Consider the following 13,664-nt stretch of genomic DNA (forward strand, 5'->3'; position numbering starts at 1 on the left):
GCCTTCTGCATAAAATCCAAATAAATCAAAGTTCTTTAACCATGTAATTTCAGTGTATTCTACCAACACTCCCTCTTAAATCTATTGATATCACTTTTTTTTTTTTTTTTTTTAGACAGTCTCACTCTGTCGCCCAGGCTGGAGTACAGTGGTGCAATCTCGGCTCACTGCAACCTCCGCCTCCTGGGTTCAAACAATTCTCATGCCTCACCCTCCCGAGTAGCTAGGATTACAGGCACCTGCCACCACACCAGGCTAATTTTTGTATTTTTAGTTTCATCATGTTGGCCAGGCTGGTCTCAAACTCCTGACTTCAGGTGATCCACCTACCTGGGTCTCTCAAAGTGCTTGGATTACAGGCGTAAGCCACTGCACCCGGCCTCAACCTGCTGATATCACTTTTTAAATGTTAGCTTTAAACAACAAGTACTCATTGAAAGTTTATTCTGGAGCCAGCATCATGATATAAGGGTCAGTTCTTAAAATCCACAGGCTGCCATCAGCATATAAATAAATTGCTTGCTCTCAAATTTGAGCTTTTATCTATAATTGCCCTATCCAGGAATGTGCTTATTGTCATTTCATGCATGAGACCCACGTTTGAAAATCTAGTTTGGATCAGAATGAAACAGTGTAAGTGGGAGTCTAGAGAGTTCCTGGCACAAAGCTGCTTGCTTTCTCTCGATTCTGCTTTGGGTCAGAACACAGCTTCTTCAACATGGCCTTCTCTTCCTCTATTACACACCACTGTGCACAGCTATTCAATTGCTCAGAGACAACATAAAGCAGCCTAGGAAATGGTTTTCATTTGCACCCCCCACCCCCCATCTTGCATTTGCCCAAATCTCCCTCAAACACTGGACATTTCTTTTCTTACAGAAATGCAGGCAAAGTGTCTACCAAAACAGGCTTCACAAAAAAGCACAACTGCTGAAGCCTTACAAAGATCAGCACCCCTGCCGTGACATTTATAGACATTCACTGTACAGCTCCTGGAGGGACAGCTGCTGGAATCACCTGCCTCCTGGAGGGAGGTAAGTAACAGAGCTGGTTGGGGCTTGTTAAGGTAGTTTCCAAGGAGAGGAAAAATGGAGGATACTTCTGGCTTAGTTTATGGCTATTTAGGTACCAGAAAATTGTAACTTTGAGAGAGTTCAAATTCTACCACTTCTTTATTCACTTAATCCAGTTTTCATAAGTACCTATTGTGTGTCAGGCATGGTTTTAGAAGAGTTGGGATTCAATAGTCAGACATGGCCCCTGCCAACAACATAGTCCCTGCCCTCAAAAAGCATATAGTCTTTGGAAGTAAGACTATTACATATAATTAGTTTTCTCAGTAAAAGACAATTTAAAAAATGGGACAAATGCTGTGATAAGTAGAGGACATATGGGGCACACCTGCTTAAGATGTATAACAATGATGAACTCAGAAACTCAAATATCCACTCAACACTGGAGAAACAAGCCAGGGTTTCTGAGTGTGAAATGCCTACAACCCAAATCCCATCACAGACTAAATCAGAACCTCTAAGGAAACTCGCTGTGTCACTTTTCTGTAGTGTTTTTTGGCAAGTTAGTTAACTTCTTTGAGCCTCAACTTATCCTGCATAACAGGAGAACAACAGTATCTGTACCTCATGGCTGTGTAGCGCACTAATGAGAACATAGTAAACATTCAATAGAGCACTTGGCTTCATTATTCATCAAAGTAGGGTTATGTGATGGTCGTGAGGCCCTGGTCAACCACCTTTTTGGGGTGAAGAAAGCCATTTTCGGCTAATAATCTATGTGTTTTTAAAGCTTTCCAATTATTTATGAAGTCCAGCTAGAACTTCTTTATGAAGTTCTCTTAAAACACTGCTCTAAGAAGCAAAACTAAATGCCTGAAGGAAAAAATAGAAGCTAACTAGTGAAGCAATACTAAAACAACTAGCGTTACTTTGCAAACTACATTTGGAATCAACAATACACCAAAACACACCAATTTTCTATTTTCAAAAGCAAGCAGCTAACATCTCCTCTGGGAAACCACAGTCATACAAAGGACAGAAAGAGTATAAGCTAATATTTTCCACAGTGATCTGGATTAAAGAAATGAAGTGCTGTTTTTTTCCTGCTCCAGAAACTTTTACAGAATGCAAACTCAAATACGGCTGAAGCTTAAGAGAATGGCAACACGTTGAAATGTCACTCCTTTTGAGAAGTCTTGTTTTACTTCTTGTCTAAGAGGCATCTTTAAAAATACTTCAATGGCAAACATCCTAATTTAAAAGAGTCAACTTTTGGAAACATGTAGAAATAAAATTCTAAGTACCGTATTCTTTAATTGAGCCTTGGCTGGAAAGTCTATTTCAAACAGAAGCCACAAGCCTCAAGCAATTAAATAGGAACCATAGGAGAATGAGAGATTACTGACCTAGATGTATGCAGTGAGAAGACAGTTCCACAACAGTCCTTTTAGCAAGACGAGCAAACACCTACGTACCAGACTATAAAACCTGGGTGAGGGCCCAGGTGCGGTGGCTCACGCCTGTCATCCCAGCACTTTGGGAGGCTGAGGCGGGTGGATCAGGAGGTCAAGAGATTGAGACCATCCTGGCCAACATGGTGAAATGCCATTTCTACTAAAAATACAAAAACTGGCCGGGCACGGTGGCTCACGCTTGTAATCCCAGCACTTTGGGAGGCCGAGGCGGGTGGATCACGAGGTCAGGAGATCGAGACCATCCTGGCTAACATGATGAAACCCTGTCTCTACTAAAAATACAAAAAAAAACTAGCCGGGCGAGGTGGTGGGCGCCTGTAGTCCCAGCTACTCAGGAGGCTGAGGCAGGAGAATGGCATGAACCCGGGAGGCGGAGCTTGCAGTGAGCCGAGATCGCACCACTGCACTCCAGCCTGGGCGACTGAGCAAGACTCTGTCTCAAAAAAACCCAAAAAAAACCAAAAAAAACAAAAAAATTAGCTGGGCACGGTGCGCATGCCTGTAGTCCCAGCTACTCGGGAGGCTGAGGGAGGAGAATCACTTGAACCTGGGAGGCGGAGGTTGCAGTGAGCCGAGATGGCGCCACTGCACTCCTGCCTCGCAACAGAGGCTCCGTCTCAAAACAAAAACAACATCAACAACAAAAAACCTGGGTGAGAAATATAATTATTCTCTATTTTATATATTTCTAGATTCCATATTCTATCATATAAAATTGAATTTCTATCTGGGTCCGTTTGATTAAAAGGGCAAAAAACTTTCCGGTAATGTTGAAATCTTTGTTTCAATAGTTCCAAGGACTGATCTGTAACTGAGAACAAATTGTTTGTTGTAGAAAACTGGTCACTTAAAACTATGAAATATGCTTGTCACAGGAAGCTGATTTTACCCATTGACCCAATCATCACAACAACCTCACTTTAATTGAACTTGAATTCAATCAGCATATAAAGGACCATGCAGATTTTAGAAACAAAGGCCAAATAACTTCTCTGTTAGAACTTACTCTTAAGAGGGAGAGAAGCTCCCCCAATACGTTAGCTTGTGATAGAACTCAGAAACTTGATCGATACTGTCTATGTCTTACCTAAGTCATTGTTTTTTGTTATAGCATTAGCTGCCCTGGTTCGTGGTCCCTGCTGTGTAAACTGATATCCAAATTTAAGGATATTTGTATTTTCCTCAAGCATCTTGGCCATTTCCAATTCTACAGCTGTCCCCAACTGCTGCCTCTGGAGTAATTAGAAAAAAAGAACAATATTAATAAACTAGATCAAAATACTTTTCAAGGTAAATTAAGACATTCAGGCACATGCTGATTCTTTGATCTCTTTAAATGTTCCCAATTCCTACAACATATACATAGTTCAGCAGTTCCAAGGACTGATTTGTAACTGAGAACAAATTGTTGTAGAAAACTGGTCACTTAAAGCTATGAAATGTTTGTCACAGGAAGGTGATTTTACCCATTGACCCAATCATCACCACAGCCTCACTGGAACTTTACACACACACACACACACAAAATAAACTTTTTAAAGTTCAGTAATATGATCATATAGACATCAAAAAAGTGTGAATTACTATAATGAGATATCACTTCATACCCACTAGGATAAGTATAATAAAAAAGATAGATAATAACAAGTGTTGGCAAGAATGTGGAAAAATGGGGACATTGCTGGGAGGAATGTAAAATGGTACAGCTACTGCGGAAAACTGTTTGGCTGCTGCTCAAAAAGTTAAACATAGAGTTACCACATGACCCAGCAATTACACTCCTAGCTATATACTGAAGAGAAATGAAAATCTATGTCCATGTAAGAATCTGTAATGAATGTTCACAGCAGTATTATTTCTAGTGGCCCATATGTGGACACACCCCAAATGGAATAGAATATTATTCAGCCATAAAAGAATGAGGTCCTGATGTATGCTACAATACAGAACCTCCAGAACATTATGCTAGGTGAAAGAAGCCAGTCACAAAAAGATCACATAGTGTTTGATTCCACAGATATAAGCTGTCCAGAATAGGCAAATCCTAAGAAACAGAAAGTGGATGAGTGATTGCCAGAGCCTGGTGAGAGGGGTGAATGGGGAGTGACTGCTAATGGGTATGGGGTTTCTTTTTGGGGTAATGAAAATGTTCTGGAATTAGTGGTAATGGCTGCAAAACTCTACAAATATACTAAAAACCATTTAGCTGTATACTTTAAGAAAATGAATTTTACTGTATGTAATTATATCTCAATAAAAAATTAAAAACATGGATTAAGAAGCACTGGGTTAAATTTTAAGACATAATCCTCTTTTCTACCTTCATAGTTTACAAAATGTATTTACTTTGAAGGACTGAAGGAGACATTTAACAAATATTTTTTCAAATAAAAAAATTAATAGCTACTCTGGATGGAAACATTTCTAACATGTATCTCTCTGCCTTTTACAAAAACTCTGCAATGTGGACCTTGCCAGCACAGAGCTGAAAAACTGGAAGGTGGACTGGGTCACATGTAAGAGTCCTCTCAGTTCAAACTAGATAGCCACCTAAATTCTCTTAAAATGATCTAGGGAGAGTATACACCTTTACATTGTATACACTGTTATATACATTAAGTTAATATTCTAGATACCCCAAATGTCAGCTCTCCTTTCAGCCCAGCATCTTCCAACAGGGATCCCTGACAGCCCTCCTCCCATCCCGATCCTGAGTCGCCAAGCCCCACACAGCAGTGTGGGCTGTAGCTTCCTCGACGTTATTATTGTAGAACATTGACCTGATTGTCAATCTTGAGCTCCGCCAGGGTTTCATTATCTCTTAATGCATCAATCAGTGCCAGAATCCCAACTCCTGTGATAAAGTTGGACTCCACATTTAAGCTCTTCAAAGTTTTGTTCACTTTCAGCATTTCTGCAAAAGCCTAGAAATCAGAGAAAATATTAAGAGATTAAAATTTGATACAGTACCTACTACATATTGTACATGCCATAAATAAATATATTAATTAACATAACTGCCTTAATGTTTGTCATTAGTTGTTTCAGTTTGACACAATAGCCCATAGCTCTCACATGTACAGTTGTCCCTCAGTATTTGTTGGGGGTTGGTTCCAGGACCATCTGCAGATACCAAAATCTTCAGATGCTCAAGTGCCTTATATAAAATGGCATAGTATTTGCATATAACCTGCACACATCCTCTTGTATACTTTTCATTATCTCTAGGTTACTTAATATACCTAATACAATGCCTACACATCACTTCATTTTTGTGGATTCAACATAGTACCCGGCATACAGCAAATTCAGATTTTGCTTTTGGAAATTCATAAAATTTTTTTCCAAATATTTTTGATCTGAAGTTGGTTGAACCCATGGATGACTGTATCTACTTTTCTTTTTTTTTTTTTTTTTTTTTTTTTTTTTTTGAGACAGGGTCTTGCCCTGTCACCCAGGCTGGAGTGCAGTGGCATGATCACAGCTCACTGCAACCTCTGCCTCCTGGGCTCAATTGATCCTCTCACCTCAGCCTCCTGAGTAGCTGAGATTACAGTTGTGTGCCACCATGCCCAGCTAATTTTTGTATTTTTTGTAGAGATGGGGTTTCACCATGTTGCCCAGGCTGGTCTCAAACTCCTGGGCTCCAGCAATCAACCCACCTCGGCTTCCCAAAGTGCTGCGATTACAGGTGTGAGCCACTACACCTGGCCTGTACCTATTTTTCATATGTACCCTGTCATAATCTTTAGGTTTTTTGGTCACATGTAATTCCCCGTTGGTGACATTCTCTACTCCTCATTCCCTACTTCATGCTTCTTTCTTCTGTCTCTCTCACACTTTCAGTTTCTGTGTTAGACCAACTTAATCAATGTCCCTGGAACATCTTTTCTTATTTGGGCCTTGCTGTAGCTGGATCATGTGAAGCCAAAATGAGGGTAAATTATGTACTAATTTCCAAGGCAGGGGCCAAAAGAAATGGTCAAGGCAGAAGGCCAGAAAAGAACACTGATAACCAGAACCAGAAGAGCACAAAGGCCATTGAGAGGGAGGGGCTAACAAAATATTAAATTCCTTAGGTAATGGTATGTCTTCAATCTGCTTCTGTTTCATTTCTCATAAGATACAGTACAGTGTTAGACATTTGACTCAGTGCTTAATAAGTACCATATTGATTAATTAACAGAAGCCTACAAGTGAAAAAAGAAAGCAGAGGGAGACTGGGAAGGAAAGAAAAAGAGACAGAGGTAAGAAGAGAGAAGAAGGGAAGGAAGGAGGGGAAGGAAAGAGAGAGAAAAAAGAAGAATGATCATGAGTTTATATAAAACAGCCCCTTAGAGGGATCAAAAGCAAGGTTAAACTACAGAAAATATGGGTAACACCAAGCTTAAAGTTAAAGGAAAGGCAATAGGGGGTAGAGATACTAAAAAAACTGCGGCTGATATCTACATACTTGTCCTTTCTATTAGCAACAACTAGCTATGTGACCTGGAACAAATCCCTTATCCATACATGTATTCAAATATTACTGATGGTCTATTATTTGATTAGCACTGTTCTAGAGATTCAGAGATAAAACATATTGGTCCCTGCCTGGCAGAATGTTCATTCTAGCTGGGGAGGGACACAGATAATAAAAGTAAGCAAAGTGCAATGTTAGAGGGTAAAAAGAAAAAAGGCACAATAGGGTAGATGGGGAATACTGGGGGTGGGAATGGGGTTGGTATTTTATATAGCATGGTCAGGAAAAGCCTCACCTAGAAGGTGACATTTGAGCAAAGAGTCAAAGTGATAAGATGAAGCTATGTGGATTATTTTAGGAAGAAAGTTCAAGGCAGAAGGAACAAATGTACAGGCCCTGATTTGGGAGTCCACATGGCATGTTGAAGAAGGCTGTAATGGTAGAGTAGAATGAAAGAAAGGGCAAGTAAATGAGATGAGGTCCACTCATGTGAAGCCTTATAAGGCCACTGAAAGATTTTGATTTTTACTCTTAATGAGATGGGAAGCTGCTAGAGGGTTCTCCGAATAGGGATGAGATCATTTAACTTAAGTTTTAAAAGAATCACTCTTGGTGCTATGTAAAGAACTGACTTCGGGGTAGGTAAAATAGATGAAGGTAACCCAATTAGGAGGCTGTTACAATAATCCAGGTGGGAAAAGATGGTGGCTTGGGTCAAGGTGGTAGTTGTGAAAATGGTGAGAAGTGGTTGGATTCTGAAATATTTTGAAGATAGGGCCAAAGGTATGTTTAAGTTGCAAGAAAGGGATGTCGAGAATGATTCCATTAAATTTTTTTTTTTTTTTTTTTTTTTTTGCTGGGTGCGGTGGCTCACGCCTGTAATCGCAGCACTTTGGGAGGCCGAGGTGGGCGGATCACAAGGTCAGGACCTTGAGACCAGCCTGGCCAACATGGTGAAACCATACCTCTACTATAAATACAAAAATTAGCCGGGCGTGGTGGCGCGTGCCTGTAGTCCCAGCTACTCAGGAGGCTGAGGCACAAGAATCACTTGAACGCTGGTGGCGGAGGTTGCAGTGAGCTGAGATTGCGCCATTGCACTCTAGCCAGGGCAACAGAGTGAGATGCTGTCTCAAAAAAAAAAAAAAATTTTTTTTTTTTGTTTGCCTGAGCAATGAAAGATTGAAATCGCATTTAGTAAGATAGAAAACAGCAGAGAAAATCAGGCACAGGATGGAAGTCAGGAGTTTGAGGACTTACATGTAAGATGTCCATCAGACATTCAAGTAAAGCTGCTGAGGAGGTAGCTGGACATGAATACGGAGTTCAGGAGAGAGATACAAACTGTAGATAATAACACTGGGAGTCATCAGCAAGTGTATAAAGATAATATATATATATTTCTGAGATTACCCAGAAAGTCAGTGCAGACTGAGAAAAGAAGGACCACGTTCTGGGCCATTCCAATATTTAGAAGTTGAAGAGCTATGGAGAAACCAGTACAGGGCTTTGAGAAGGAATGTCCACTGAGGTAAGGGGAGTCCCCAAGGGAGTGAGTGATATTCTCAAAGCCAAGTGAAACAAAAGGTTTATACCATGATCAAGTGGGATTTATCTCAGGAATGAAAGGTTGGTTCAACATATAAAAGTCAATCAATACACCACATTGACAGAATAAAGGACAAAAACCCTATGAGCATCTCAACAGACACAGCAAAAGCATTTAACAAAAATCCACCACTAAGGATCTATAAATGGAATCCTCTGAAGATGTTAAAATAATGTGATAGATCCCTATGTACTGATACAACAAAACTTTAAAGATAAACTGCAGAGTGAAAAATCAAGTTGAGAACAGCTTATACTACATGATTCCATTTATGTTTTAAAAAATTCATAGGAAGGAGGGGGAAGCTGGGAGGGGGAAAAATTCATAGGAAGGAAATACAGGAAAAAAATAAATACAAAAAGCTAGTAAGTAACATACTGCCTAATAGTGAGCTAAAACATTAACTATAAAAAAGGGGTAAATCTTGTTCATAAAAATCACCACTGTAACACACCCTGGGTATGTCATAATTTTGATATTCTCAAGTAGCTTACTTACAGTAGCAACAGGGTCATTGCTCCGGGTGGCTGCAAGACTGAAACATTTCACATGTGTGTTGGTTTCCAAAGCCTTTGCAAAATCTTTTAAGGTTGGAATTGGGATATTCTTGAAAGACAATAATATAAAACATCATTACATTTCAATTTTCATTATATTTAGTTTCCATTAATCAAATATATGTTTTTTTTGCTTTAAAATGTATTCAGAAATTATACAAACACCTAAGAATTCGTCTACAAATGAAAACAAATAATGCAGCTTCCTCCATAATTATCTGACTTATCTATGATGGAGCATTTGCATAAACTACTGACTCAGAGCAGAGCACATATCACCATTTCTCTAGCACTTAGGTTAAAAAAAATTCTCACTATTCTCACCTTTCATTATTTTATTTTATTTATTTATTTATTTATTTATTTTGAGACAGAGTTTCGCTCTTGTTGCCCAGGCTGGAGTGCAACGGCGCAATCTCAGCTCACTGCAACCTCTATCTCCCGGGTTTAAGCAATCCTCCTGCCTCAGCCTCCCAAGTAGCTGAGATTACAGGCATGCGCCACCAGATCCAGCTAATTTTGTATTTTTAGGAGAGACGGGGTTTCATCATGTTGGTCAGGCTGGTCCCGAACTCCTGACCTCAGGTGATCCACCCTCCTCGGCCTCCCAAAGTGCTGGGATTACAGGCGTGAGTCACCGTGCCCAGCCTTCATTATTCTTTTTATATGAAAATAAAAGTGGATTTACTTTTCTACAAGGAGAGAAATGAAGGAGTTCATCTCTGATGAGTATGATTCCTGAGGCAGACAGACTGTTCTCAGTCACTTAGTTTAAGCTACAAAGCCCTGAGAGAGATTAACCCTACACTACTTGAAGGAGAGAAAATAAAATATTGAAGATGCTGGTTTCTCTCAGTAGTATCTTGAGACTTCAATTCCCCCTAGCCTGGTTATTTTCAGATGATTACTGTTTATTTAGAGAAAGGGATACACAGGGACCAAATTAAAAAAATAAAAATAGGCCGGGCGCAGTGGCTCACACCGGTAATCTCAGCATTTGGGAGGCCAAGGTGGGCGAATCACTTGAGGTCAGGAGTTCAAAACCAGCCTGGCCAACATGGTGAAACCCCATCTCTACTAAAAATACAAAAATTAGCCAGGTGTGGTGGTGGGTGCCTGTAATCCCAGGTATTCAGGAGGCTGAGACACAAGAATCACTTGAACCTGGGGCGGGGCAGAGGTTGCAGTGAGCCAAGATCGCACCACTGCACTCCAGCCTGGGCAACAGAGCGAGACTCTGTCTCAAAAAAAAAAAAAAAAAAAAAAAGTTAGTAATCAACTATGAATATAAGCTTTCTCTGAGGCTTTCCTTCCTCTACTCACAGGAAGGATCACCCCCTAGAGGAGCACAGAAGCTTCCTTCTCCAGGCTCGAGATTTCCAGATGCTCTCCTCCCCTTGTCCTCGACTTCAAAAAAATCAAGTTTTAAAATGAGGAATTTATAATGAAGCCATTACACAATGGCTAATATCTAGATAATTTGAATTTACTTTTTGGTAATTAATTACTCCATGCCCTCCTAATTTCTTCTTTCCTTACTCCAAGGAAGAGTTGCATTGTTTAAAACTCAAAATAAGATCCCAGAAAGCTTATTCCTAGGTGTTTACTCAAGAGAATTTAAAACATGTTCACACAAAAACCTGTGTGTGAAAGTATACAGTGGCTGTATTAATAAACATCCCAAACTGGAAGGAACCCGTATGTCTACCAACTGATGAACAGATAAACAAACTGCAGCGTATCTGACACACTCACCATGAATGAATCTCAAATGCATTATGCTAAGAAGCCAGACCCAAAAGGCTACATACTATAGGATTCCATTTATATGACATTCTGGAGAAGGCAAAATAATAGGGAAAGAAAATAGGTCAGTGGTTGTCAGGGGCTAGAGCTGGGGGTCAGAGAATGACTACAAAGGGGTATGAGAGAATTTTTGCGGTGACAGATATATTCTATATCTTGAGTGTAATGGTGGTTGTACAAAATTGTATGCACCTGTCAAAATTCATAGAACTAGACACTAAAAGGGAGAATTTTACCATATTTAAATTTTACCTCAAAAAAACCAGGTTTTATTTTATTTTTTGAGATGGGACAGTGGCAGGTCTCACTATGTTGCCCAGGCTGGTCTCAAACTTTTGGGCTCAAGGCATCCTCCAGCCTCAGTCTCCCAAGTAGCTGGGATTACAGGCATGCACCACCATACATAGCTAAGGAACCAAATTTTAAAAAAGCAAGACCCAAGAGGCTAAATGTTCTTAGAAGTGGGCAGTATTTAGAAAACCTGAGAGATTTATTCTGACAGTTTGTAGGGTTTACATTTTTAGATGATAAACTCTTCAAAAAGCAAGTTAGAAAATACTATACCATAATACCTCAATATCTAAAATATGAAGAAACCTATGTTAGCATACTGGTAAGAGCAAAAACTTTACCTTAAAGTAGAAAGAATTAGACTGTTTTATCAATTGCCCAGCTTCATCCTAGGTTCAACTGACTCAAAGCAATATAAAACCACTCTGATTAGCACACTTACCTTTATATTATTCAAATTAACTTCAACAAGATGAGCATCATTTTCTTTAATTCTCTTCAAACTCTCTTCTACGTTGGTTGGATTTGGTGGCTCATCAAATACCGGAAGAATCTTTTCACCTTTGACCACATCTGCAGTGATAAATGAAAAGAGCAGGAGTTGATACCTTTTTTTTTTTTTTGAGACGGAGTCTCGCACTTTCGCCCAGGCTGGAGTGCAGTGGCACGATCTTGGCTCACTGCAAGCTCCTCCACCTCCCGGGTTCACGCCATTCTCCCGTCTCAGCCTCCCGAGTAGCTGGGACTACAGGCGCCCGCCACCACGCCCAGCTAATTTTTTGTATTTTTAGTAGAGATGGGGTTTCACCTTGTTAACCAGGATGGTCTCTATCTCCTGACCCCGTGATCCACCTGCCTCAACCTCCCAAAGTGCTGGGATTACAGGCATGAGCCACCGTGCTCAGCCTGGAGTTGATACTATTACAGTGGATGCAGATAATTGACTTGGTAACATCTCTTTCTCTCTCTCTCATACACGCATATTTATTCAAGGGGACAGATTTAAAAGTTCCATCCCCACAATTCCGAAAAGATCCTTTATGTGTTGACACATATTTATTTAATTTTTTTTTTTTTTTTTTTTTTTTTTGTTTGAGATGGAGTCTTACTCTGTCACCCAGGCTGGAGTGCAGTGGCGCGATCTTGGCTTACTGTGACCTCCTCCTCCCACGTTCAAGCAACTCTCCTGCCTCAGCCTCCCGAGTAGCTGGGACTACAGGCGTGTGTCAACATGCCTGGCTAATTTTTGTATTTTTAGTAGAGATAGGTTTCATCATGTTGGCCAGGCTGGTCTTGAACTCCTGGCCTCAACTGCTCCGCCTGCCTTGGCCTCCCAAAGTGCTGGGATTACAGGCATGAGCCACTGCGCCTGGCCTTGACACATATTTAAAGCACCCAAATAAAATTTTACTGAATATAAATACCAAACATATTCAACATTTAATTTGTTTGCCATGTATCAGTCTTCAAAAATGAATATTTTCATTGTCTTAGTATCTTACAAGATATTTTTACCACTCAAATATATTTGATACCACAAGTTGATGATGCCATTTGTTTCTGGCAAAATTTAAGATAAAATAATAGTATGATAAAATCTAGCATCTCATCGTTTCTCTGAAATTTGACTGATAGTTGGCATAAAGGCAGTAAGAATCACAGACTTAAAGAAATATAGCCTAAATGAGAAAAATAAGGTGATGGGAGGGCACATTACCTCTTCCTCCCATGAGGAGTACTCTGCAGTGGGAAAGTGGGCAGAACTTTCTGCGAGAAAGAAGGAATAGGAAGGAGGGTAGGAATAAGGAGCAGAGAGGGAGAGGAGGTAAAGGTATACAGAAGAGCTACTGAGACAGAGGCTCCAAAATTTACTGCCCTCCCTCTCACTCCCTAATCTTTACCTCAGCTACCCACACACGACAGGAATATGATGCTTCAGATGTGAATGATAGAAGACCTGAAATCCTTGAGCCCTTTAAAGAGATCACTGTGCTCTGATGCATGTGTGTGGAGGTCTATGAACACCTATAATAGGTAAACTTTTATGGATACATTTTCTGGGGAAAACATTATTTTTCTGTGGTCATTCAAGTCAAAGACCACAAAAGGCTCACAAACTAATGAATGACCACAAAAGAGTAAGAGCAACTGACATGGAAAGACTGATGGGGTTCAAAATGGACTACTATCTGGCTTTTTTCATTCCTGCCTTCCTCTAGATTTTAGGAGCAAAACTCATCTTGAGACAGGGTGCACTGATTATCCAATAAATTCCATCTATCTTGTTACTTTCAAATATCACACACACACACAGCATCTTGAGGAGATCAACTTAGATGAAGGTTTGAAAATTACTTTCCTGAGGTCAGGTGAAAAATCTGAATATATTTAGTCTGGAGAAGTACCTATTAAAAGAAGTTATGCTAGCTGTTTTCAGATTTATCCTGTAGA

The 13,664-nt window shown here is 40.0% G+C and overlaps 1 protein-coding gene across 2 annotated transcripts in view; it reads right to left on the reverse strand.

Moving 5' to 3' along the window:
* The window catches only part of TMOD3 (tropomodulin 3), an 87,061-nt gene that overhangs the window by 7,746 nt on the left and 65,651 nt on the right, over positions 1–13,664 (reverse strand). The window contains exons 6-9 of one of the 2 annotated variants that reach the window (XM_055279160.2): positions 11,656–11,786; positions 9,058–9,165; positions 5,269–5,412; positions 3,576–3,720 (exon numbers count right to left, since the gene is read on the reverse strand). In XM_055279160.2, the coding sequence (XP_055135135.1) occupies positions 3,576–3,720; positions 5,269–5,412; positions 9,058–9,165; positions 11,656–11,786 (528 nt within the window). The remainder of the gene's footprint in view (positions 1–3,575; positions 3,721–5,268; positions 5,413–9,057; positions 9,166–11,655; positions 11,787–13,664) is intronic. The other variant, XM_063640689.1, reaches the window with a different exon arrangement.

Source organism: Symphalangus syndactylus, chromosome 5 (assembly GCF_028878055.3).
Source record: "Symphalangus syndactylus isolate Jambi chromosome 5, NHGRI_mSymSyn1-v2.1_pri, whole genome shotgun sequence".
NCBI lineage: Eukaryota > Metazoa > Chordata > Mammalia > Primates > Hylobatidae > Symphalangus > Symphalangus syndactylus.